The sequence below is a fragment of the Elephantulus edwardii genome, unplaced genomic scaffold (genome assembly GCF_000299155.1).
Source record: "Elephantulus edwardii isolate Elephantulus edwardi_28Jun2011 unplaced genomic scaffold, EleEdw1.0 scaffold00241, whole genome shotgun sequence".
In the NCBI taxonomy this organism is placed as follows: Eukaryota; Metazoa; Chordata; class Mammalia; order Macroscelidea; family Macroscelididae; genus Elephantulus; species Elephantulus edwardii.
The window spans coordinates 1,509,139-1,536,184 of record NW_006399991.1 but is presented as its reverse complement, the minus strand read 5'-3'; the positions used below and the strand labels follow the sequence as shown (position 1 = coordinate 1,536,184).

The 27,046-nt window shown below is 43.8% G+C and overlaps 1 protein-coding gene across 2 annotated transcripts in view; it reads right to left on the bottom strand.

Moving 5' to 3' along the window:
* The window catches only part of LOC102868612 (bcl-2-like protein 11-like), a 62,899-nt gene that overhangs the window by 7,729 nt on the left and 28,124 nt on the right, over nucleotides 1-27,046 (bottom strand). The window contains exon 2 of one of the 2 annotated variants that reach the window (XM_006898932.1): nucleotides 15,082-15,191. The exons of the other annotated variant lie outside the window; for it this stretch is intronic. Within the exon in view, the coding sequence (XP_006898994.1) occupies nucleotides 15,082-15,191 (110 nt within the window). The remainder of the gene's footprint in view (nucleotides 1-15,081; nucleotides 15,192-27,046) is intronic. 2 annotated transcript variants of the gene reach the window in all.

Genomic DNA, 27,046 nt, shown 5'->3' with positions numbered 1-27,046 from the left:
GGCAGTTGTCTGCTGATGTGCTGTTCCAGTTTTTGGATAATCTTCAGTAGAATTTTGCTTGCCTGTGAAATCAATGATATCATTCTATAGTTTCCACACTCTGTTGGGTCACCCTTCTTCGGAATGGAAACATATATAGATCTCTTCCAGTCAATTGGCCAAGTGGCTGTTCTCCAGATTTCTTGGCACAATTTGGTGAGCACATCCAGGGCAGCATCCATTAGCTAAAATACGCCATCTATTCCTGGGGCCTTATTTTTTTGCTATTTCCTTCAAAGCAGCTTGAACTTCTTCTTTCATCACCACAGGCTCTTGTTCATATGTGATTTCATTCAATTCTTCTGTGTCTGCCAGTTCCTTTTGATACAGTGACTCAATATATTCTTTCCATCGTCTTTTAATACTTCCTGGATCATTTAATATTCTGCCTAAAACATCCTTGATTATAGCAACTTGCGGTTTGAATTTGTTCTTCAGTTCCTTGAGCTTAAGAAATGCTGAGCGAGTTTGGCCCTTTTGATATTCCGACTCCAGCTTCTTGCACATTTCATTGTAGTATTTTGCTTTGTCATCCTGTGCTGCCCTTTAGAATCTTCTGTTCAGCTCTTTAGTATCTTGAATTCTTCCTTGTGCTTTGGCTTCTCTGCTCTCCAGTGCAATCTTCAGAGTTCTTCTGACATTCATTTTGGTCTTTTTCTCCCTCTTCTTTTTAATGACCGTTTGCACTCTTCCTGGATGACACATTTGATGACATCCTGCTACAACTCATCTGGTCTTAGCTCATTAGTGTTCAAGTCCTCAAACCTGTTCCTGAGATGATTCTGAAATTCAGGTGGGATGAACTCAAAGTCTTAATTTTGGTTCCTGTGGATTCTAGTTTCATTCTCCTCAGCTTCAGCTTGAACTTGCACATGAGTAGCTGGTGGTGTGTTCCACAATCAGCTTCTGGCCTAGTTTTCACAGCTGATATTGAGCTTTTCCAGCGGTTTTTTCTGCAGATGTAATCGATCTGATTCCTATACGTACCATCAGGTGAAATCCATGTGTATAACCTGCGTTTATATTTCTTATAAAACGTACTTGCAATGAATAGGTCATTGATTGAGCAAAATTCATTCTATCTACAGCTTCATTTCTGTCACCAAGTCCATGTTTTCCAACTACTGATTCTTCTTCTCTGTTCCCAACTCATTCGATAATTTCCATACTCTGCTGGTTCACTTATTTTGGAATGGGATTAAATATCTATCTTCCAATTAGTTGGCCAGGTAGTTGTCCTCCAGATCTCTTGGCACAACCTAGTGTGTGCGTCCAGGGCAGCATCTGTTTACTGAAATATGTCAATTGGTATTCCAATTGTTTTTTGCCCATTCCTTCAGAGGAGCTTAATCTTCCTCCTTCATCACCAAAGGCTCTTGCTCAGATGTTGTTTCATGAATTGTTCTGTGTCAGCCAATTCTTTTTGGTATAGCGCCTCTGTGTATTTATAACTAAATAATCCAGCAAGATTTGCCTTACGGCAGTTATAAGTCAGTTTCTCCTCAAACATCTGGCAAAACCAGCCAAACCTTTAACTGTGACCAGCACAAATGCAAGAAGTCTCAGGTCACACCTTGCCACCATCTGTGCACAGAAATGCAATAGTCTCTCCCCCACCAGAATCTTGCTCTCACCAAGGTCTGACCACTACAAGCCCCACTCTCCTCAAGTCTTGCTGCTCAGTGGAGGAAGCATTCTTTCTCGTATCCTAGTCTCATAGCTTTTGGTGATTTGCAAGACCATACTGATTTGCAAGACCATGTGCCTGCAATTAAGGTAGCTGGAGAGTAGAAGGGGCTAACTGTTGGCTAAAAAGAAGCTAACTTTTAGGTTAACACTACAGACATCATGCTTGGTGAAGCAAGGAGAAGGTCCTTAGCGAGATGTACCAACATGGAACTGCAATGACGATCGCAAACATAATCCAAGCAGCGTTTTGTTGCTGTACTTTGGGTCACTATGAAATCAGATATGAATCAAGGACACTAACACCACCAAGAAGTTAAGGTGATCTAACAGCTAACACACACAACTGTTAACCAAATGGTTGGAGGCCTGTGTTTATGCAGAGGGGCCTTCAAAAAAGGCCTGGTGCTATACCTGCAAGAACGCAGCCACTGAAAACCTTCTGACCACAGTCCTATTCTGAGGCAGATGTGCTTGCTCTTAGTTGGAAGCTGCTCCACAACAATGGGTTTTTAAGGATTCTGGGGAAACTACCTTTCTGAAATGCTACGAGCTTTTACAATGGAGAGTTCAAAGCAAAGAGACAGAGCCCTAAGAGGAAGTATGTTTGCAAGAAGTCAAATAAGCATGTATTAGGGCAAGCCCTGGCCAGAGGAATGATGTCAGTTTAAAAATTAAGGTTCACATGACCTACACCATGGTCTTTTCAATTCTTGCTATGCATCAGAAAGCTGGACAACAACTAAGGATGATAGAATAATCAGTTCCTTTGAGCTGTGGTGCTGGAGAAGTTGCTGCTGTTATGTCCCATTGAGTTGGAACTGAACCAGAGTTGACCCTCCAGTGTGGTTTCAGAAGCAGTAAATCACATGGGAGGAGACTGCCCATCTTTCTCTCATGGAGTAGCTGGTGGATATGAACAGCGGGACTTCAGATTTGCAGTGCAGTTCCTTCCTGTGAGGCCAAGAATATTAAGGAATACCTCATGACTGTCAAGAGAACAAGCAGGTGGAAAACCAAGGTGCTCCTTGGAGGCAAGGGTGGTAAAACTTGGTCTCACACACTTTGGGCATGCCATCAGGAAGGACCAGTCCTTGGAAAAGGACAACATGTTTAAAAAGGTGGAGGCTCAGTGAACGAGAGGAAGACCTTGAATGAGATGGACTGACACAGTGACTGTACCAATGGGGTTAAACGTGAGGTTGGTTCAGGAGAGGACAGGCTTCAGAACTACTGTTTATAGGTTCACTAGGAGTTGTACTTGATTCAATGGCACCTAACAACTGTCAGAGTATCATTCAACAGGGACTTTTATGTCAGGCCTAAAAATGATAATGACCATGTCATGGAAGCAGTAAATTAAAGCAAAGATTATGGCTGACCTCAAGCACTGTGATCTGCTATGCCATCTCAGTGTAGCTGAAGCAGGAGCTACATCCTACTAAAATAGGAGCATTTATACAATGAGCAGCCACAGCAGAGATGCTGACAAGCCTGTTCTCGTGGCCAGCTCCTGGCCCAGGACAAACCTCCACAGCTTGTGGTTCAGGGCAGTGAGGTGAGTCCACTCAGACCCCCCCAAGCAGGAGAGGCATGTGTGCACAGAGGTCTGTTCACACCCAAACTGGGGAATGCAAAATTATCCCTGTCTTTCCTGATTGAAGACCTCAGTCAAAACAAGAATCAAAATAAGAACTAGCAGGAGAGCTTTGCAACTCCCCCATCCCGCTTTTCGACTATGCTAGATTTTCACCACATATTTAACTATGATCCTTAGTTCTTCACGTTTAAGTTAAAAACACTACAGCAGTACAGCTGGGTAGCACTGTTTCAGCATAAATCACATCAGCACTGACTAGTAATGTATTACAAGGAGTTGTTTGGATAAGAAAAGGTATTTATTCCAAAGACTAAATCTCTAAGTACGTCTGCACTGTGTGAGCTTTATCACAGTTATCTCCTCCTTTCATACTTATGAACATCTTTTTCAGAAAACCACAGTTCCTGAGGGGCAAAACCCTGCACACAGGGGATTTCTGTCTTCATGATCTGCCGGGAAGCTGTACAACAAGCTATGCTATGTGAGGGTGACAACTGCCAGGTTGTCGAAGACAAGACCAGTATTCCAAACCCAGCTCTGCTCTGAGTCCCTGGCATGCAACACCTCTTCCTGTCGGGGGTACTGTAGGCTGATACCCACATCACAGTGAGAGCCTAACTTCACCTACTAAATTCTGTGTGAGTAACATGGAGCAGAGAACACTACCACATGATCCCTTCTAAGGAGTTGTGGTGGGTACCAGCAAGGAGGAAATGCACAATGGCCACATCTGAGGCCACGTACACACGTGCAAACTCCTACTTCACAGTTGAAGACAGTCCACGCATCCCCAGTGAAACACGGAAAGAACGTGCTGAGGTTCCTTCCTGCCAAAGGCAAACACCACAGACCTGCTAGTATGCAGCTCACATGGCATTAAAGGCTAATGTCACACAAATAAACAAGATCAAAGGATGAGGGTGACACACGTGCTCGCCAAAAGCTCAGTTAGGATGCCAAGAAGTGGGAGTGTGGTAGAAAGCATCCAGAATTACTCCCTGAGCCAAGTCTAAAGGAAGGAGAGAGTCAGAGGAATTTAAGGAGAGAGAGGTCCCAGGCAGAATATTCTATCAGCAAAGCCAGGGGCTGGAGGAGGGGTGCATATGAGACATGGCACCTTAGTTACAACCATGTTCTAAGTGATTTGGTTATCTGTCATAATCAGTCAGAGATTTAAACTATGCTGTATCAAAAATTCATCTCTGTCAGAATATTCCTTCCAAACTAGGAAGATTCCAACTGGCAGATTTAAGTTCACTTCTTTGTAGACAGACAAACACTGATCAATGAGCTGTATCCACCTATGAGAAGCCAAGAGGAGGAGCAAAACCAATTCACAGTAAATAGAAAAAAACAGTAATAACTGAAGCAGGGATCAATGAAATTGAAACCAGGAAGTAGAGAAAAATCAAGTGAATCCAGACCAGGTTCTCTGAAAAGATCAATAAAATGGATAAAGACAAGTTATCTTTTAAAAAATCAAACAGCATTTGTAAGCAAGCTCTGGAAATGACCTCTGGAGCATTCAGTGCACTGAGTATCTCTTCACATGCCCACATGGATACAGACGACATAGGCTCATCTGGGGCAGGGTGTATAAGACGGGTTGGGGGCACGCCAAGGGCTCTTAAGAGCCAGGCTGGGAAGAAGACGTAGGCATGAGGACAGAAGATGGAACTGGTTGGCCACGGCAAATACACAAGCAGAGGCCTAGTGCTGTGGCCCTGCACCCCAGGGCTTCAATGCCCTGTTGTCCTAGGGCCACCCAAGCTAGCCTGCATCGCAGGGCGGGCACCTGGTGCCGCCCAAACCCAGTCGTCTTTCCTGATTGGGCATCAGGAAATTTTATTACATTTTAAAGCCAAAGTCATCAAAGCACAACAATACTCTCTTGCTCAATCCAGGGAAGCAGATGCTTGGGAAAACAAAAAGAGTCTTAACCTCAGGCTGCCAGGGAGGCGGTCAGGAGGCCGTGGACACCTGCAGTGCCAGGCTGGGGAACCAGCCTTCCAGCCCTGAGACCCTGGCTTGGGACATGCCAGGCCTCAGGACTTGGAGTCCCCACGCTCTGCATCAAGTGTGGGCTTCTGTACACACTTTGTCAGCCTCACAGCAACCCCGCTAGATAGACTGACTCTCAGTTGTCTTTGAAATCGCTAAATGGGCCAAGGGGGCCCCATAACTGGCTTATGATGGCTTAGCAAGAAGATGGCAGAGCCAGCGCTTGGGTCTGGGGTTCAGCTCACAGCAGGAAAGCACAGATCACCCAAAAGCTCCTTACCTGGGAAGGGAGGTCCTGAGGCAGGACAGAGGTTAAAGGGGGGGAGGGGGGGGTCTGGAGAAAGCCCATCGCTAACAACCTGCGGGCTGCTCCCACTCTCGTCCCAGCACCACACTGCCAGCCTTTACCTGCATGTGCTGGGCACCTGGGAATGGAAAGTACCCCTCATCCTGGAGGGAAGTCTTGTTCTCAGCTGAGGTGAGCTCATGGGTTGTGTGAGAAAGAACCAGAGCCCTTAGCTTCCTTCAGCACAGAGAAATTCAATCTGGCAATACCCCTTCTGAACTCGAGGCCAAAACCTGTGTGCCAAACAACTCAGTAAACACCTATGAGCACTCAACACTCCCCAAACCAGACTGACAATAAGAAATAGACACAATAAAACATACAAGGATGAAAGACAGCAGCATTAATGGCAAGAGAGACTGTGGGGACCAGAGGTCAAACTAAAGCCAAGGGGCAGTCCAGACAAGAAGTTTGCTGAGGAGCCCTGGGCCAGGTATAGCACTGAAATGGCACCATGAACTCTCTAGCCACTTCATGGAGGATGATGCAGGCTGCTCCTGTAGAGGCCACAGCCCTGGAAACCATGCAGGGCAGCTCTGCTCTGTCCCACCAGCCACTGAGTTAGAACAGGTTTGAGGGCTGTCTGGCATCTGGTTAAGCAGCACTGATTTTTCATGATGCCCAATGGCTCCTCTGTACTGATGCCAAAGGACCAACCTTACCAGCTTGCTGTTAGTTGTCTAACTCACAGTGACCCTGGGAACAAGCGATCTGAGCCCTGGCTGGTCCTGTGCCACCCTCCTCCCCTGACACGTCTGAGCACACTGCTGCAGTCGCCATGTCAAACCAGCTCCTGAGGGTCTTCCTCTCATTTGCTGATTTTCCACCTTTCCCTGCTATATTATCACCAGGGCAACAGAGCAGTGGCACAGCTTTGGTTTGACATACCTTGATGTCACCACTGCTGGGCAAAGGGCAGCAGGGGAGGCAGATGAGCCCGTCTGTCCTATAGCAGCAAGCAGGCCCCTGGACAAACTCCCCAGGCAGCAACCTGCTGGTGATGATGGGCTCTCAAAAACTACACTGACTGGTGTTCAAAGACTATCTCTGGAACTCTAACTATTAATGCCTTGCCAGTGAAGTGTTTCAAGGAAGCAGGGAAAGGCCAGGTGTCCAACATGCAAGTCAGCCTGCAGTGGGGCCTGGGGAGCAGCCATGCAGTACTTGCCTCCACCTGGGGGAGGGGTCTTTAAAGGATCTGACAAGGTCCAGCATTGCTGGATGGCCCATGATGGGGAAGCCAGAAAGGTCCTGAGTTCACCTCCAGGGCAAAGATAGCCTCAGATACCAGACCTGAGGCAGGAACACACTGTCCTGAAGTGGCCCCACCTCAGAGAAAAGCTAACTGAAACGGACCACATTTTAACCACAACTAAAGTCCTTGGTCTTGCTTCAGCGGGTAGACAGGGCCATGTCTTTCCTCATCTACAGCTTCATTTCCTTGTTAGGATAAGAAGAAACCCTGACCTCCTGGAAGCCACACTTCACCAAGGCATCCACACCTCTAAGTGGTTACTGCTTAATGGCCCAGGTGCCCAAAGACCCTGCAGGTGTGTCACCTGAGGCAGCCTGCTGGGAACCTCACACACGGTTTGGACTAACATAACTGTGCAAACCCCAGGGTCTATCAGTCGCACTCATACCTGGCAATGCTCACACACAGGACAACTGAATACATGCCTGCCTAAAAAGCAGTCCTAAATTACTTGCTGAGTATCATCAAGTGGGAAGTGACCCACAGCTCATCCTCCACTGGGTTTTCAGAGGCAGTAAGTACATCACATGGGAGGAGACTGCCCATCTTTTTTCAGTGGAACAGCTGGTGAACTTTTTTTTTAAATTTAGTTTGTTTCTTTTTCATTTCAATGAACATCTACAGAGATTTTGGAATTCCATTCATTCATTGCTGCACCCTTCTCCCCGCACAAGCCGCTCCCCCCCCTTTGCTCCTCTCCTTGAAAAGCAAAAGAAAAACTCCCTCATTGGTACACAATCCCCCCGCACCTCCCCAAACCCCACCCCCTACCCCCCAATATAATCCACTCTGCAACCCTCGTTGCGTACTCCTACGATAAAAATAATGCCCTAAAATATAATACTTTTAGACTATTCTCTCCCCCATAGACTTCAATGCCGTAAACATATTTCATCCAGTTTTTCTCAGTCTTACCCCCACCCCAATGCCAGCCTCATTCTACAACAGTGGCACTATATAGCATTTGTCCCTTTGTGACTGAGATACCTCACTCAGCATAATGTCCTCCAGGGTCACCCATTTTGAATAATATTGCATGAGTTCCTTGTTCTTCAATGCAGCATAGTATTCCATTGTGCGAATATACCACAGCTTCTCTGCCCATTCGTTTGTTGACGGGCATTTAGGTTGTTTCCAACTCTTTGCTATTGTAAAAAAAGCCGTGATAAACATGGGTATACATATATCTACTTGGATGTCATTTATGGTCTCTTTAGGGTATATTCCCAGTAGTGGAATTGCTGGGTCAAATGGTATCTTTATTTGCAACTTTTTGAGAAAGCGCCACAATGCTTTCCACAGTGGTGGCACCATTTTACACTCCCACCAACAGTGAATAAGGGTTCCAGTCTCTCCACAACCTCGCCAGCATTTGTTGCTTGCTGCTCTGTTAAATTTTGCTAGTCTTACTGGAGTGAGATGATATCTCATGGTTGTCTTGATTTGCATCTGTCTCAGGGCTAGGGATTTTGAACATTTCTTCATGTGCTTGTTGGCTATCTGAATGTCTTCCTTGGTGAAGTGTCTGTTCATATCCTGTGCCCATTTTTCAATTGGATTATTCTCCTTTATCTTGTTGTGGTGCTCGAGTATTTTATAAATTCTAGATATAAGTCCGTTGTCTGACATGTCATTACCAAAAACTTTTTCCCAGTCTGTGGCTTCCCTTTTTACCCTGTTAGAGAAGTTTCTGGATGCGCATAGGGATTTGAATCTTAGAAGGTCCCATTCATCTATTTTATCTTCTCCTGGTTGTAAATTTTTCAGAACACTGGGCAGACTCTATGTTGTGGATTAGGACTACTAAAGTTTTTCCAAGCTTTTCTTGAATGAAGTTTACAGTCCTTGGTTTTAGTCCTAGGTCCATGATCCACCTTGAGTTGGTTTTTGTTTATGGAATGAGGTGGGGATCTTGTTTAATTCTTCTGCAGATAGTTTTCCAATTTTGCCAATACCATTTGTTAAAAAGGCTGTCATTTCCCCACCTAACTGATTTCATCTCTTTGTCAAAAATCAATTGTCCATAAATAGATGGGCTGATTTCCGGGTTCTCAATTCTATTCCATTGATCTATGTGTCTGTCATTGTACCAGTACCATGCTATCTTGACTACCACGGCAGTGTAGTAGGATTTTAAGTCAGGGAGTGAGATGCCTCCTACCGTTTTTCTATTTTTAAGGAGTGCTTTGCTTATTCGTGGCTTCTTTCCATTCCAAATGAAGCTGGAGATTGCCTTTTCCATCTCATTGAAGAATCAGCTGGTGGACTTTAACTGTGGACCTTGTGTTAGCACCACAAGAGCTCCCTAGAATACCTGAGAGACAGGGAAATAGAGTCACTAGCATTTCCCTTTCCAAACTGTGAAACCAGGTCAGAACGTTTCAATTACAATTCAAAGGGAGGGCAAGAGGACAGCGTGATAATGGATGAGTGCATTTGCTAGCTTCCCCTTGGAACATTCTCACTTATTCTTTATGGCGCCCGAAGAGACAGATGAGGCTCATACAGACTGATCAGGAGACCCTGGGTTTGAGACCAGGCCTACCTCCAATGTCTCTGCTCCTCCCCAAGAGCTTGTTCCCTCTGGTGCCACATACTTTCAAGAAGTCACCTCAACTCCTCACCCAGAGCACAATGTGCTGCCATGTTTCCGTCAACAGGACAACACGCTTTCCAGATGGCTTCCAGAAAATAGAACACCAAGTCACAGGGTCCCAGGAAGCCCAGGCTCTGGGGTCGCCACCTCCTTATTTACGGTGGGAAATGGTGGATAGCATGGCAGAAAGCTAGGAACTGTTCCCTCTAGCTTTATTTGCCAAAACCCCAAAACTATGTTATCAAAGACATATGGCAAGCATCATTCAAACCACTCAACTGATTTCCCCCCTAACTGATTTTGCTTTGGTGGCCTAGTGGCAAGACACTGCACTGCAATCCCGAAAGCATATGGTTTGAATCCTACCAGCTGCTTCAAGGGAGCAGGATGGGCAGTCTCCTCCCATGCGATTAACCACCTCTGAAAACCTGCAGGAGGTTCAGCTATGGGTCAGTTCCAACTCTACAGCACACAACTGATTTTACATTAATAGTCATCTATAAACTCATATGAAGGGTGCCCATTATTTCATGAGTTAAAATGCAGGCAAGCCAAATCGCCTTTCACTGAGTCATTTCTGACCCCATGACCTTCCATGGGTTTCCAAGGCTGCCAACCTTAACGGAAGAGACAGCCCACCTTTTTGCTGAGGAGCCACTGGATTTGAACCACCAGAGAGGCTCAGCCTTGGCTGGCACTGTAACGTAGGACTATGCCACTAGATCTCTTTATGAGTTAAAATCCATATGTAGAATACGAAAATGTCAATGTCAACCGGACCACGGCCACTTTCCTTCTCCGCAGCCCTCCTGACAGTATCACACCCTGGTGTGTGTGTGTAGATCAGTCTGTGCCTGTGCATCTCCACCTCAGAGTACCATACCCTGGTCTGTGTGTAGGTCAGTCCATGCTGCCTGTGCACACCCTGGGCAGAAGTGGAACTCAGGCACTGGGAACAAAGATGCACTGTGTGAAACAGTGCAAGACTTTCCATTCAATTCTCATCCTGCTCAGAGCCTGCCACAGCTCCAGGGCTCCTGTCTACTGCCAGGACCTTCATTAAAATCTTCTCAGTGGCATGGGATCCTCAGTCATTGTTAAGCAAGCACAGGCACCTGCAAAGAGCAATTCAGGGGGCATGGCCTGACCCCATGATACCAAGGAAGCTGCCAAAGCTTCTGGCAGCCTGGTGCCATGGAGTGCTCTGGGTAGAGGACGCACCTCAAGAGCAAGGGGTTTTGCACTCTTAAGATTCTAGCACACCTTCCCTGGCTCATTGCCAATATCCCTTCCGGGGGACCCATCCTTCCAGAGCTATTAGTTCTGACACAATGTCCCATATCTGCAGAGCAGGGAGGGTCAAGAGCCTCCCACACAGAAGGCCATGGCCTCCACTGACAAGCCTTCCAGCTAAGACCTGAACTCACATAGGTTCTGAGAAATGACATAAATAGCAGACTATTAAAGAACTAAGTAAGATACCTGGCTAGTTTGTGAAGCTGCCCTCTGATGAGGAAGAGGAGGCCTCATGGTGAACACTTGGCCAAATTCAAACTCCCAGTCTTCTTTACTAATTTCAAGTAAAGACTCAGCTTCCTGAGCAGTTCTCCTCCCCACAGGCTCATCAACACCCCTCAGCTTCCCGCCCTGGCGTCTTAAAAGGTTTGTTCCTCACAAAAGGGCTGGAGAACGTGCGGTAATGCTCAACATACAGGTGAGGTATCCATCATTCAGCAAAACCACCTTCTAGGACTCTATAACCTCCAGGTCCTCTGGCTTTGTCCCGTGAGCACAATGGGCCTATCTGTGCTACTAAGAAACACCAGTACTTCTGGGCTCCAAGAACAGGTACATGGAGGACAAGCTAGGCATTGAGACAAATAGAGAATAGTGATCACCCACTAATTAAAGTAGGAACCAAAGAAACAAAGTTTACTAAGGACTGAGGACAGAAGGGGAAGTTCTTCTCCAACCCTTGGCAAGTTCTTTGTTTCCACTACAAATAGGAAAACACCTTGACAGAGGGAGTGCGTATGCTTTCTGAGCTGTCAGTGTTAACACCAACAGTCAGGACAGACAGATAGCAACACCTCCTGATGTGCTGGCATGGACAAAGTTCAGGCCCCTCTGACAGCTCTACCTGTCATACTGGACCCTGAGACTGTGAAACTGACACATGCACATTCAGGGAGGGTCTCTAAAGTAACCATCAGTGCCCTTTCAAAACCATCAATTGTCGCTTCCTCTAAACAAAAGGAACTAGAAACACATAAGTGTAAACTGGCCCTAGAGCCCCAAACAAGGCTTTACTATGATCTTCTACGTATTGTGACAACTGATAAAATTTGAATAAGGTATACAGTTTAGTATTATAATCACTTCCTGATCTTGAAAAACACATGCTGTAATTATGTAAGAGAATCTTCTTTGAGAATTCACTAAGGTATTTAAGAGTAAAGAGCTAACTTGTCTAATTTCTTTTTTGTTAACTCAGAAAACATATTTGCATAAAAACAAACATGGCAAAAGGTGGGAATGGGAGTGACAGATGTCTAAGTGTTCTTTGTGTAATATTCTTGCAACTCCTCGGTAAATCAGATATTATTTCAAAATATAAATTTACCACAAAGCCTTTAAGCAGATGGCAGGGCTGGCAAGTTGCTGCGGGGTGATTTGGGGCGATAACACCAAACTCAGGAGAAGAAAGGGTACATGCACTGGGGCTTTGCGCTCACGTGGTCCCACTGCCACCTCCTCCTGCGAGGCCAGCTGCCACTGCTCCATCTCATAGCCTTCCCACTGCCCTTAAGTGGACTCAACATACAACTACACGACAACTTCCTCTATTTCTCTAACTGGAAAAATGGGAAAATATCCTGTCAGGCTTCAAAAGGCTCAATAAACCCCATTATGTAAAGCAAACAGCCTCAGAGAGGAGCTCTCCAGTGGGTGATACATGCCCCTGGTGACGGTGGCAAGTAATCTGAATACGTTAGTTCCCAAAAATGCCTCCCAAGCCTGCATCACATTTGTACCCTCAATATTTAACAATGGACAGTAAATGTGATCTACAGACAATGGAAGTTTGGTTTTCTCTTCTTTTTATGTGAAGGCTCAACAATCAATCCAGGTATTTGTGTTTCACTTTGCTGCTTCCCTCAGTCTTAATGAAGACTCTAGTGTTTTGAACTCATACATGGTATTGCCTTCATTTTAGAAAAATTGATCACAGCCTAGAAATTATCCCTACTTACCCTTTAAGTATCTTAATATACTGAAAAATTCCAGTATCTTTTAACTATAATGACTGTATTTCCACACTGCATTATTTTTATTAACATAAAAAATAAGACGCACAATTATAAAATATTGCCAAACGCATGCAATAAGACTAACAAATTTAACTTTCTGAAAGCACTGAAAATAGTTAGCATTTCACTTGAAAAGACGAGAAAGGCAATCTTACACATACAGTTAAAATAAACTAGAATATCAGGAGACAATGGGGAGGCAGGTACAGACTTATTAGGTGCCATGTCAGCATTCTCAGAGGGCCAGCAAGGTAATGAGGAGGACAGCCCAACACGTGGGCTGCATCTGCCCACCACACTCACTATTTCAGGTGAGGGCCAGGGCCTAGCTGAGAGCCTTGTCCTACTTCTCTCCCTGTCTCTGTACTGTCACAACTCATCACAGAGCCAGCATGGAGGTACATCCACTAGATAGGGACATCTAGGCAGAACTATGGGAAAAACTTTCAAAGCCACTCCCACCTCCTCATGGACAGGAAACTGCTGATGACGACCTAAACATGTATAGTTCTGTAGGCACAGGACCATAACCTGCGAATGGGGCTCACCTGCCTTCACAACCATGCCCACAGCCCGGGCTTTCTAGCACTCCACCCACATCAGATCTGGCCCCAGAGCATCTACATCTGCAATCCCTTCAGAGATGTGCCTAGACTCATGCAGAGATGTCCCCACCCACCAAAAACTATCTCATCCTGCTAGGTTCTAGCACCAGGGCACTAAGGAATTGAGCCTTCCCTCTTGAAGGCCACGCTTCCTGCCCCTCAGCATCAGAATCTTGAATACACCACATCACTTTCTCATGCAGTCCTCATACAAGGCCATAGCAAAACCCTTCAGGAAAACCAAGGCAGAAGTGTTTAAGGGGCAGAGTAACTTCAGTGGCAAATAACAGCATGAGTCAACATCCCTCCAAAATGAGCATTTCAGACATAGGTTGAGAAGGGATTTATGTTCTGTGGACTGGTATCTGTCAGGTAGTGATGGCATTTTGCTAGTTAACAAGATCAGGAGTTCCTAGGCCCAGTTCATGAAATGAGGCATTCTAATTTTATTAAGCAACCTCCCCTTCTGAGGACACTCTGTGTGTGCTATATGTCTATCACAACATCCCTCAGTCCCTTAGGAAGAGCACACATTGTAGAAGTCAAACTCCTCAGGAGGTGAAAAGTGTCCTTATTTGTGCTTAAAAATTTGAAAGGCTTTGTACTCAGACCCCAAAACAAGGATTCAAAGCTGTCAACAAGCAAGACCCATATACTTTGCAACACACAGCTAGCTAACAAAGAGACTTAACATTAAGAACACAGAGGAGTGGTATGTTCTCAAAAAAAACCCCAGAAAAACTTTAAGAGGTACCACAGTGAAATTTTCCAGCAACAATGCTCAGAAAAGAAGGTGCAAAACAAGAAAGAATAGCAACAATCACAACATCTTCCATAAAATAAGACTCACAGAACTAATTTTGAAGTTTTGTGGGTTTGTTTGTTTGTTTTTTTAAAAGTATTTTACCACACGAGTTAATGTACCTCTTACTGAGGTCAACACATATACTCTCAAGGACCCTAGCTTCCAGAGTGAGCATCTATAAACTTTAAAATATCCTGTGTGAAAAAAGGTATCCAAATGGTTAACACATAATGGCAGGAGACAAAATCAACAAGCAAGAAATAGACTGTATCTACTAAACATTATAGAGTCTAATTAGGAACACACTTCAAATTTTAAATGACAGGAAACTGTGCCATTAAGTAATACTTTAAAGTATCTCTATCTCAAATACCAGCCTATAGGTAATTGTGCTGTGAGGATGGATGGGCCTGCTCCCAGCTCTCCCGGGCACCCAGCGCACTGCAGGGCAGCCTTGCATGGTCTTCCTGAACTGGGTGAGGCTGCTGCCTTAATTAACTTCAGCTCAAACTGACCCAACACCAAATGAAAACTATGCTAGTGATATTGATGCAGAAATATTTTCAGGCATACAATAACTAATTTTTTTAGCACTGTTGTTTTAAAGATTTGTGTTCATAAAATGTTTGCCCCTATTAATGTATTTTCTTTTCCATCATGTAGATTCAGCCATAAAGAAAATGGAAAAGAAAAACAAGGGCTGGTCACCCACAGCTTGTAGCAGCTTTCCTTTCCAGAGAAAGAGTGTAGTTATCACAAGTCATCTATTAAATTTTTAAAATCATGACAGGGGGAGAAGGATGGGAAAAGAACAGTGAATAAAGAAAACATCCTTACCCTCCTCGGATAGTAAGTATTAAACTCGTCGCCAATACGCCGTAATTCTTGTGCAATCCATATCTCTGGGCGTAAATCCACAGGTACAGCCTGAGAATGCCTCATGGATGCTGCATCAGAACAAACAAAAAAAGCAGGTTGTTTTTCATGGATCACTGAGAACGTTCCAAAGCCCCTCACACTCCCTGTCTGAAATCCTTCTAACCATTAAGCCTTACAACGACGTATGCCATTTACGTAACTGTAAGAAAGAGTACGGGACAGAATATTTTTCCCATCTTGGAATTGCTGATGTTGTATGCCACCGAGTCAGAACCCATCCACCGCTGACACTCCAGTGGCTGCGCGGAGGAGACCGCCCACCTTTCATTGGAGTGGCTGGTGGAGTCACACCGAGGGCCTCTGGGATGGCAGGGCATCTCCTCCTTATCAGACTACCAGAGCACCCTTTGTTAAAAATTAGAGATTAGAAAATTACAATAATTAAAAAGACATTGTCATTTCAAGCAGATATACATAAAAAAAAAGGTATAATAAACCAATAAAAAATATTGCTAGAACATAATGGAACACAAAATAATAGGATATTAGTAAGATAAGTACTTTTAGTTTTAATAAAAAGTAAGATTGCTAGGAAAACGTCTAACCTTATATAGGCATATCAGAATAAATTGATACTATGATATGATCTATTCACTGCAAAATAAGCAAAAACCTGAAAACCAAGCACACGCTACTCAGATGAAGTCACTGCTATGGAAGCAAGTACCGCAATACGGATGGCCAGTCTTCAGAAGCATTATCACAGGGTTAAACAAAGCATAATCGCATGTTCTGCCTCAATACTAATGGGCCAATAACGATGGATTTGAGAAAATAAACATCACACGGGAGAAAAAACATAGTGGGTGTAGGTGGAGCAAAACATCTCTGAAAGAAGATTGAAGGAGGGTTGCCATTTCAGTAAGTGGCCACTAACATTCAACCCAGCACACTCATCCATTTCTTAATGGAACCAGTAAAAGCCACAGAGCAACAAAATTTAAGGAAAATAAAATCGACGCTGATGAATTACACTGTTTTTCTCACACTGAAACATCCTTGTATACTTGTTATGAATTCCACTTGGTCATAGTGAATTCTTTTTTGCATTTATGCTCATGAGAAATATATAGTTTTCTATTTTGGTGGTGTCTTTACCTGACTTTGTTATCAAGGATATGTTTGCTTTATAGAATGAGTCTGGGAGAAATTAATCTTTTTCTCTTTTCCAAATTACTTTATGTAAAATTGGTGACAGAGTGTTATGCTCTTACACAGAATACATGTCCAGGGGGGGAAAAATGCTTCTTGAATTTCAATTTGAGCTTTGACGGCCTGGTGGCAAGAAGCTACACTAGAATCCTAAAGGCATGTGGTTCAAGGCTGCTCTAAGGGAGAAAGATGGGCAATCTCCTCCCAAGTGATTAAAGTGGCTCATGTTAACTGTTAAAATGAGCTGACTGTACTCACAACATTAGTGTTACATTCTAACCACTCAGAAATATTTTCAGAAAGTCTAAAAGAGTTTCATAACAACACTTAGTGTCTAGTTTTGCATTTCTGTAAAAGGTCAATAAAACTGAAGTGAATTTGTAGCTCTCTATGAAAACACTTAAATGCAAATTATTTTTAAAATTTTTATACAGTTCTCCTCCTCCATCCTCTCTGTCCAGGTCTAATATAAATACGCATAACAATGATCCTAGAGAGACCTCAAAGTCTGAGACAGACAACACAGCTACTGGCTCATGCCATGGGGGTTAGGGATGGCAAGGGCTAGTCCTCGGAATCTCCCCCAGGACCACCTGTCCTCTGGGACTAAGTCACAGGAACAAGAAGCTCCAAAAACCCTAAGAATGACCAGAAGGCAAGGCTAATGTGTAGGAAAATTTTCGGGCAAATCAGGTATAATCCCTGTCTACACATCCAAACACACTCGAGATGCACCTTTGTTGCACAAGTGCTAATCCATCCAAATTAAGTTTTAGATATGTGAGAATGGCATAGGGGAATTCGAGTGCAGATATTATAACGTAATATGTGGTAATGCAAGAGGCTTCTTCCTTTCCCTGTGCTTATGTCCTGAAGAACATAGAAAGCTCTGGCGGTGGGTAAGTATCACATAGTGGAACCCACTCTGAGCTGACCTGCCGGCAGATTTTCTTTTCAGTGGGTATAAATCACAAAGGAGGAGACTTTCTCCCATAGAGCAGCTGGAAGCTCTGAACTACCTGCCACAGAACTGGCGGCACAATTACCCAGAAGTCCACCAGGCCTCTCTTTGGCACAGATGCCAAATCAATACTTTTTATCCCATATGTAATAAAACCATCTTCCTTCATGTCAGAAACTTTACTAGTTTGCTGTTAAGGGAGTACATTTTCTTTGTGGGCTACTATTCTGCATGTCTTGCAGGCTTGGTCTCCTGCCATCTGCTCAAGAAGCCTGCCCACATACCCACAGGGGAATGTGCCAGCCAGCAAGGCGTCCCTCAGCCACTGACAAGCCATAACCATCCACTCCACTGGCTTTCAGAGCCCTGCTCCTTCCTCACAAGACAGGCTTCTTTTGGAGAGAATAAGTGACCTTTAATCCTAGCGTCAAAAGCAAAGACAAAACTATCAGAAGATCTTTGAAAGAAAGATTGTTTTACAAAGAAGCCAGAGTGGTAAAAACTAAAGACCATCAAGTCTGGACCAACTCATAGCTGACCCTCCAGTGAGTTTTCAGAGGTAGGAAACAGCATGGGATGAGAATGTCCATACTTACCCCGTGGAGCGGCAGGTGGATTCAAACCATAACACTTTGGACTGACAGTGTAGCTCCTTACCACCAAACCACCAGAACTCTCTAGTGACTAAGTTACTTGTTGCTTATTAAGAAACTAAGATATTCCCTAATTTACTCAATAATTACGAATGTCCATGTGCAGACGCAGTGTTCCTGGGTGTTGTAACAAAAAGTCAAGCCCTGCCTGTACCTCTTCTGAACTGAATGTTTTACTTGGAGCTAGCCTTCAGCATCTCCTGGACAAGTAAGCTCAAGGGTACTTCCACTTCTTTCAATACAGCATAAATAAAATTCCTCTAGCCACCAGAAGAATTCTGTTAAAATCCGTGTAACATTACTGAGAAGTATGATTTCCAATGTCCTGTCTGGTTCATGTGTGAAATAGTAAACCAGAACCAGGAGGAACTTTGTCAAGTCTGGGGAGGTAAGTTCCCAGCACTGTTCCCATCAGTTCCAGCAATGCGCCAGCCCAGGATCCCTTGCTGGCTACATCAATGCTTTCTGAGGGTTAGGAGGTGAAGGAGATAAGAAGCCAGCCTGTTTCATCCATGGGGGCATTCACTTGGTGTTAGCATAGGGAAAGGGACGATACTGGATGAAGATTCTTCAGGTCCTGGAGGCGACAGTGGAGTAAGAGTGCAGGAGGGGGTTGGTCTATGGAGGCCAGGAGGCAGCACTGGGGCATGCAGCCACTGACCATATGCTGGAAAGACTACATAAAGGCTAAGAGGTCACAAAGATGTTCTGATATCCAGAGGAGAACTGTATTGACCAAAGATGCTCGATGCCGCCAGGGAACCTTACTGATCATACTGCTGTTTAGGTGCCACTGAGATGAGTATGACTCACAGAAACCCTATGAACAACAGATCTGAGCCCTTCCCTATCCTTCACCATCCTCATCGTCTCTGACACACTCGAGCCCACTGCTGCAGTCACTGTGTCAGTCCATCTCATTGAGGGTCTTCCCCTCTCTCACTGACCCTCCACCTTTCCAAGGACTTGCTTCTCGTAGCTACATTCTGGCTGCCCTGTTTCCAAAACAGAGCTAAAGCTGGAAAGAATACAAAAGAAAGAATCATATTACTTTCATTTTAATATAACCAAGCTCTGGTGGCCTAATGGGTAAAGTTGAACTGCCAATGCAAAGATTCACTGTTTGAATCTGCCAGCTTCTCCGTGAGTGAAAGATGGGTGATCTTCTCCATGCCAGCTGTGATCTGGTTCTGTCTCAATGGCACCTAACAGCATCAAAAAACAAGTGCATGCTGCCAACTCTAAGCAAATATCATTGTGCCTAACAACCATCCATGTTCATACTTGAGCAATACAATAACTTGAAATGTACAACCTCTTATGCTACTGTTGTGTACTGTAGAGTTAGAACCAACCCATAGCTGACACTCCTGCTAGTTTTCAGAGGTAGTAAATCACATGGAAGGAGACTTCCAATAAATTTCCTGAGGAGCAGCTGGTGGATTCAACCCATGTGCTCCTTACAACTAAGCCACCAGAGTTCTCTATAAAGCAATTTTATACAAAAGTAAAACTTCCAAGAAATTTCTCAAAATACAACTACTGAGGTGTATTTTCATCCACAGCAAATGTGGTTTAAGATTTCAATGAACATGGCAGTAAAACCTCAGAAAAAAAAAATATAAAAAACACAAGTGTGACAAAGTATAAACCACTCTCAACTTTAAACTATCCCCAAGCTTAAATCAGGGGCAGTCAAATCAGAGTCCCAGGTTCACAGGCTGCTGCAATTCTGCGAGCACCATGCTGACTAAGAGGGCACGTGCTGGGGGCGGCTTTGCTGTTTCTTTATCCTTAGTGACACAGACTATTTAAGACTGGAACAATGCAATCAAGTCAGACTCCAAAACCTTATCAAAGTATGATGTCAGCTGAATTTTCACCCAAACTCTTAGAAATAATCTTTGATATTCACAAGTTGCTGGTATTGTTTTACATGGAAAAAACACCCTAAAGCACAATCCACTTTTCTATAGAAAGAGGTGAAGAAAAACCATGGAAACAGCTCAAATGTCTAACCACAAATGAATGGACTGAGAGATTATGGTACATTCACAAGATAGAATACCATGCAGCATGTAGGATTAATGATTTTGTAAATCACTACCTATCTTGGGAGGGCCTGGAGAGCATTATGCTGAGCGAACCAACTCAGTCCCATAGGGACAAATACTATAAGATTATGTTTGTAGAACGAGTACAAGGATCCAATGGTGAAGGAGAGTAGAAGGGTGAGGATGGGCGGTGGGAGAGGTAATCACAGGGTCGAATAATCTGATGGGTAGAAGGAGATAAGGGTGAAGAAAATGGGAAAGATACGGTAGGAAAAAATGATGTATATGAACTTTGTAAATAAACCAGTATAAAATAATAATAAAAAATAATTTTAAAAAGCCCTCAAACTCATTGCCACCGAGCTAGAACCAACTCCTGACCAGTGGGTTTTCTAAGGCTGTAAATCACACCAGGAGATCATCCATGTTTCCCACTGGACTCACTGGTGAATCAGAACAAGAAGAGGCACAGCACCCCACGCCGCCCCAGGGCACCTAACTTGGCAATGGAGAGCTAAGTTTTCCTATAAACTTTCACCTACTCAACAACTCACAAGTATTTTGTCTTGTGACAATGGCTGCAATCCCCCAATGTAGTAATGTTTCCACTTCCTGCCTGGGTCCCGATTCCATTCACCCACCCTTCCTGCCCTTTCCTTCTGGCTGTTCGGTTTTGGTCAGATGCTGCCCTTCTGCTGGCATATGGCTAACTGTCCTCCTTTCTGGTGATACTGTTTACAGGCCTGGGCATGCTTTGGCTAAAAGGTGAGCACAGGGTAGGTTCAGTTCCAGATCGGGGGGATTTCTACTTTTTCATTCACACACTTTTCCTCACCATCTTTCCAGGATATTCTATGACCTAGATCCGACTGTTTGATAGTGAGAACCAAGCAAGTTCTGCTGCTCCATTAACTCATGGTCCATCGACCCTCTGGACCAGTCTCCTTGAATATTTCATTTCTTCATTCTTGTTTACGCCAGACAGGGAAAGACCATTATCAGCAGCTGAAATGGTGGCTGGCTAGTTATCACGACCCCTGCAGCTACTCCCAACAGGAAGGTACAGGACCTCATCTTTGATGTCCCCCGAGACTGTGGTCCAGAATACCCAAGCCCAGTGAGTCAACTCCTCTAGATGTGTGGTTCCAGGCAAAACATTTTCAGTACTTCACCTCAGGGGGTTATTTTTAAAATAGAACATTTGAGTTCCTCACAGATGCACATTATTTAGTTAGCAGGTGGTTATGGTCAGCTACAGAACTATTTCCCAAATCATAGGGTAATTTAGAACCCTGAAAGCTCAGTAATTGAAAAAAAAAAATTGTGGTTAAGTGGTTGATAGTGAAATCAGGTTGATAGTGAATTGAATACCGTGGTTTAGTGGTAGGTACTGAAATGAGATTGATAGTGAAGTGAATACCATGGTTAGGTGGTAGGTAGTGAAAAGGACTGTGTTGTAGCATTACCACTCACGATGGGAAAATAAATTTTTTAAAAAGAGAAGGACTATTAACTCATAAGGAGCTCAACAGTCAAGACAAATTTTTCTGATTTCTCCAGAATGTCAAATGTTTTCTATCCCACTGTCACAACAGCAAGTGCTGAAAAGAGCTGAAGTCGTATCATGGGGACCATCACACTTTCTCAGCCCACTTGTGACATGGTGGGGAGATGTTCAGTGGCACGTGCAGTGGGAGGTGCTGTGTCACACAGAGCATTCGTAGGGCCGCCACCTTATCTGGAAGAAGGGACCAGTGCAGCTCGCGTATCTGAGGCACATGAGACACCATTAGCTCTCTCCCGGGGTTCAGGTCTCGGAACTCTTCTCTATACACGGCATATTGTTTAGATCCCACATCATTACAACATTTAAAATGTGGTCTCAAGCCCAATTAAAAGTCACATCACTCTCAACTGCTTTCAGATGTCCCACGCTCCGTAACACTCGGGAAGAGATTTCTAAGAACTCAATGTTAAGTTCTATGGACCCTGGTGGAGGAAATGGTTAACATTAAGCTCTGAATTGATATTCAGCCCAGAACTGAAATGATTTCTCGAAAGATACAGGCAATATATGACTTCTATAATTATTTATTTTAAACACGTGGCAGAACATACCCTGGGCAAATGTGCATGTGTTTCATCTGGCAGACCACATGCCAGATTGAGAGGCATGCCAGACTGGAGAGGTAGAAAGGTGATAGCCCTTGGCATCTGGAGTCTTGTTCATCCCCAAGAAAGTTTGATTCAATCACCAAAAGCCACAAAGGATGACAAAAAACTGCAGCCTTGAACTCTGAAGCCAGTGTAGAGTCATGTACAGAAGAAAAATTCAGAAACAGTTCAGAAGAAACACTACATATTCTGGACATGTTGCTAGGAGAGACTATTTCTTGGAAAGGGATATCATGCTTGGAAAAGTGGAGGGTCAGCAAAAGAGGAAGATGCCCAAAGAGATGGGCTGACATGGCTCAAGTGTATCAGAGACGATGAGGATGGCACAGGATTCAGATCTGTTGTCCACACACAAGTGAAGTGATATAGAAACTCAGGAGAAATCAAAGTTTTGGATGTTTATGAAAACCAACAGTCCCCTTACTTAAGCATCTTCAGAAATACTATTATTGCTGTTGTTAGGTGCTGTAGAGTTGAGTACACCTCATAGCAACCTTATGAACAACAGATCTGAACCCTGTCCTATCTTGTGCTGTTCTCACAATGTCTGATACACTAGAGCCTATTGCTTCAATCACTGTTGTCAATTCACCTCAAGGAGAATTTTCCTCTCTTTTGATGACATTCCTCCTTTTCAAAAGCATGGTGTCCAATTTCAAGGAATAGCCTCACCTACAAACATGTTCAAAGTCAATACAAGAGAAGGAAATAAAAAGGCATCCAGACTGGCAAAGAGATGGTTAAACCTGTTGGTATACGCAGATAATATGATAGTATACACAGAAAACCCCAAAGACTAAAAAAAACCCAACAACCAAACTGTTAAGAGTTAGGCCAATGTAGTAGAGTAGCAGGACATAAGATCAATATCCAAAAATCAGTAGGATTCCTCTACAGTAACAAAGAGAACTTAGTGAACGAAATCAAGAAAACAATACCATTTGCAATAGTCAACCACAAACTGAGATACTTGGGAGTGAGCCTACCTAAAGACACAAAAGACCTACACAAAGAAAACTACAGAGCATTTCTGTGAGACACAAAAGAACTAAAGAAATGGAAAAATATGTTCATGGATAGGAAAACTCAATATTGTGAAAATGACAATCCTACCAAAAGCAATCTAAATGTTCAATGTAATCCCAATTCAGATACCAAATTCATTTTTCAAGGAGATAGAAAGGGAAAATGTCCCATTTATTTGGAGAGGAAAGAGACCTCGAATAAGCAAAACACTTCTGAGAAACAAAAATGAGGTGGGAAGCATAGCACTCCCTGGCCTCAAAACCTACTATACAGCAGGAGTAACCAAAACAGCATGGTACATGTACAATGACAGGCACACAGACCAATGGAACAGAATGGAGAACCCAAAAATAGACTCAGCTATCTATGGTCAATTGATATTCGACAAGGAAATCGAAGCTATCAAATGGGGAATGACAACCTCTTCAACAAATGGTGCTGGCAAAACTGGACTGCTACCTGCAGAAAGCTGAAAAAGGACCAACATCTCACACCATACACAAAAATCAACTCATAGTGGATCAGAGACCTGGGAGTAAACCATAAAGTTTGTAAGAGACAAACTGGAATCAAACTCAGAAGCCCTAGTCTAAGGTATAAAGTGACTGCCAAATACAGCCAGAAATCACAATCTGAAGAGGATAAAAATGGCTATTAAATATAAAAATATTAAATATTACAAAATATTTACAATATTTAAAATATTTACAAAATACAAAATATTAAATCCCTGTGTGCATCAAATCTTTTTTTCCAACAGGGTGAAAAGAAAACCTATTAACTGGGAACAAACATTTGGTGATACCATGTCAGACACAAGAGTTTCATAAAGAAAGTTTACAGAATACTCCTGGGCCTCCGTAAGAAAAAGTCTGATAACCCAATTACAGAATGAGCAAAAGACATGGAAAGAATTTTCACAGAGGAAGATACTCAAATGGCAAGGAGAAACATGAAAAAATGCTCCAGATCACTGGCAATAAGAGAGATGCAAATCAAAGTCACAATGAGATATCATCTCACTCCAGTAGCAGTAACAAAGTTTAAAAGAGCAGCAAGTAATAAATGTTGGAGAGGATGTTACAAGATAGAACTCATACATTTCTGGTGGGATTGTAAAATGGTACAACCATTCTGGAAGGCAGTTTGGCACTTCTCAAAAATCTGAACACAGACATTCTATGCAACCCAGCTATTCCACTACTTGGAATATACCCTGAGAAAATGAGAACTAAAGCACAAACTTAAGACTTGTACACCTATATTCATAGCAGCATTATTCACCATTGCAAGAGCATGGAAATAGCCCAACCATAATTGAATGGATTAAGAAATTACGGTACATTCACATGATGGAATACTATGCAACACGCAGGAACAATGATTTTGTGAATTATTACCTAACTTGGGAGGGACGGGACAGCATTACGCCAAGTGAACTAATTCAGTCGCACAAGGACAAATACTGTATAAAACCATTATTGTGGAATGAGGATGAGGATCCAAAGGGAAAGAGGGTGGAAGCAGAGGGATGAGGATCTGCAGGGGGAGGGGAGAATTAATTATAGGGTTGTACAATTTGATGAGTGGGGGAGTTAGGGGAATTGGAAGAATCTGGTTGGAAAACAATGTATTTGAATTTTGTAAATAAACTAGTACAAAAAAAAATGTGCCAACTATGTGAAAAGAAGCTTCGCCATTCTCGCCTTTAAGGAACACCCTGGTTGCACGATCTCCAGGACATATCTCCTCCTTTGGCAGTCCAAGGGATGTTCAGTGCTCTTCACCACCACTACCACAGCTCAAAGGCATCAATTCTTTTTCTGTCATCCTTGTTCACTGTCTTGCTCTCAGATGCACAGCAGATGGCCGAGTCACCTGCGACTCATGGCGACCCTATGCACAACAGCCCTAAACTCTGCTCTGTCCTGTGCCAATCACACTGTCACTGACACACCCTCCCGATTACGCCAGTCACTGAAGCAGTCCACCTCATAGAGGGCCTTCCCTTCCTGCACTGTGCCTCCACCCTACCAAGCATATGTCCCTCTCTAAGGAACGGTCTCTCCTTACAACATTTCCAAAGTATGTTAGATGGAGCCTCAGAATCCTTGCCTCCAAGGAGCTCCCCGGTTTAACCCTTTCCAGGAAGAATTCGTTTGTTTTCCTAGCAGTCCGTGGTACCCTCAATACTCTTCTCCAGCACCACAGCTCAAAGGCATAAATTCTCCCTCTATCCTCCTTAGTCATTGTCCAATTCTGATGCATAACAAGTGATGGCAAAGACCATGGTCTGTATCAGACACACCTTAGTCTCCAGAGAGACACTGTTGCTCTTCAGTCCTTTGGAGAGGTTTCCAACAGCAGACTTTCCCATCGCAATATGTTTTTTTATTTACTGGCTACTGGTGCCAAGAGTGTGGACTGTGGAGCCAAGCAAACTAAAGCTGTGAATAATCTCCATCTCTGCACCACCCATCTTGATGCTGTCAACTGGTCTTCAGTATCTTGAATTCTTCCTTCCGCTTTGGCTTCTCTGCGCTCCAGTGCAATTTTCAGAGTCTCTTCTGACATCCATTTTGGTCTTTTCTTCCTCTTCTGTCTTTGCAATGACCATCTGCACTCTTCCTGGATAATACCCGTGATATCCTCCCACAACTCATTTGGTCTTCGCTCATTAGTGCTCAAGGCCTCAAACCTGTTCCCGAGATGGTTCTGAAATTCAGGTGGGACAGACTCAAAGTCTTACTTTGGTTCCCGTCGATTTGGTTTAATTTTCCTCAGCTTCAGCTTGAACTTGCATATGAGTAGTTGGTGGTCTGTTCCACAGTCAGCTCCTGGCTTAGTTTTTTCACAGTTGATATTGAGCTTCTCCAGCGGTTCTTTCTACAGATGTAATCGATCTGATTCCTATGCATACCATCAGGTGAAATCCCTGTATATAACCTGCATTTATGTCTCTTAAAAAACATATTTGCTATGATTAAGTCATTGATTGTGCAAAATTCAATCATTCTCTCTCCAGCTGGAGAGGCTCACCTTAGGTTTTCCTAATGTTGTACACTTTACAGAAGGAGCCCCTAACATGGATTTATTATAAAACCTGCATGAGGGCTGGGATCACCTCACCTGCTGCCCAAGTATTCTCAAATGGCCCATGGGGAAGACAGGTAGCTCCAATGCAGATGTTATCAGAACCACTGTGGTGCCATCAAGTTGCCTGTGACTTATAGCGACCTTATGTACAACAGCTCTGAACCCTGCTCTACCCTGAGTCAATTTTAATGTCTGTGACATGCCCACCCCTATTACTCCAATCACTGAGTCAAACCATTTCATCCTGGGTCTTCCTCTCCTGTGCTGTTCCCCCACCCTCCCAAGCATGATGATTCTCTCCAAGGACTGGCCCTTTCTGGACAGCCAAAGTATGTAAGATGTAGCTTCAGAATCCTTGTCTCCAAGGAGCAGTCTGGTTTCATCCTCTCCAGAACAGACCTATTTGTCCATGGTATATTCAATACTCTTCTCCAGCACAGTAATTTCTTCTATCATCCTCTGTCATTGTCCAGCTCTCTAATGCACAGCAAGTAACTGTGAAGATCATTGCCTGGATCAGACACACCTTAGTCTTCAGACTGGCATCATTGCTCTCAAAACTCTGGCAAGCTCCCTGACAGCAGCAATGCAATTCATCTTTTGATTTCCTGGTTGCTGGTACCAAGAGTGCTGATTGTGGAGCCAAGCAAGCTGAAGCTGTTAACAGTCTCAATCTCCTCCCCATCTATCATAATGCTGTCAACTGGCCCAGGGTAAGAGGTTTGCTTTCTTGATGTTGAGTTTCA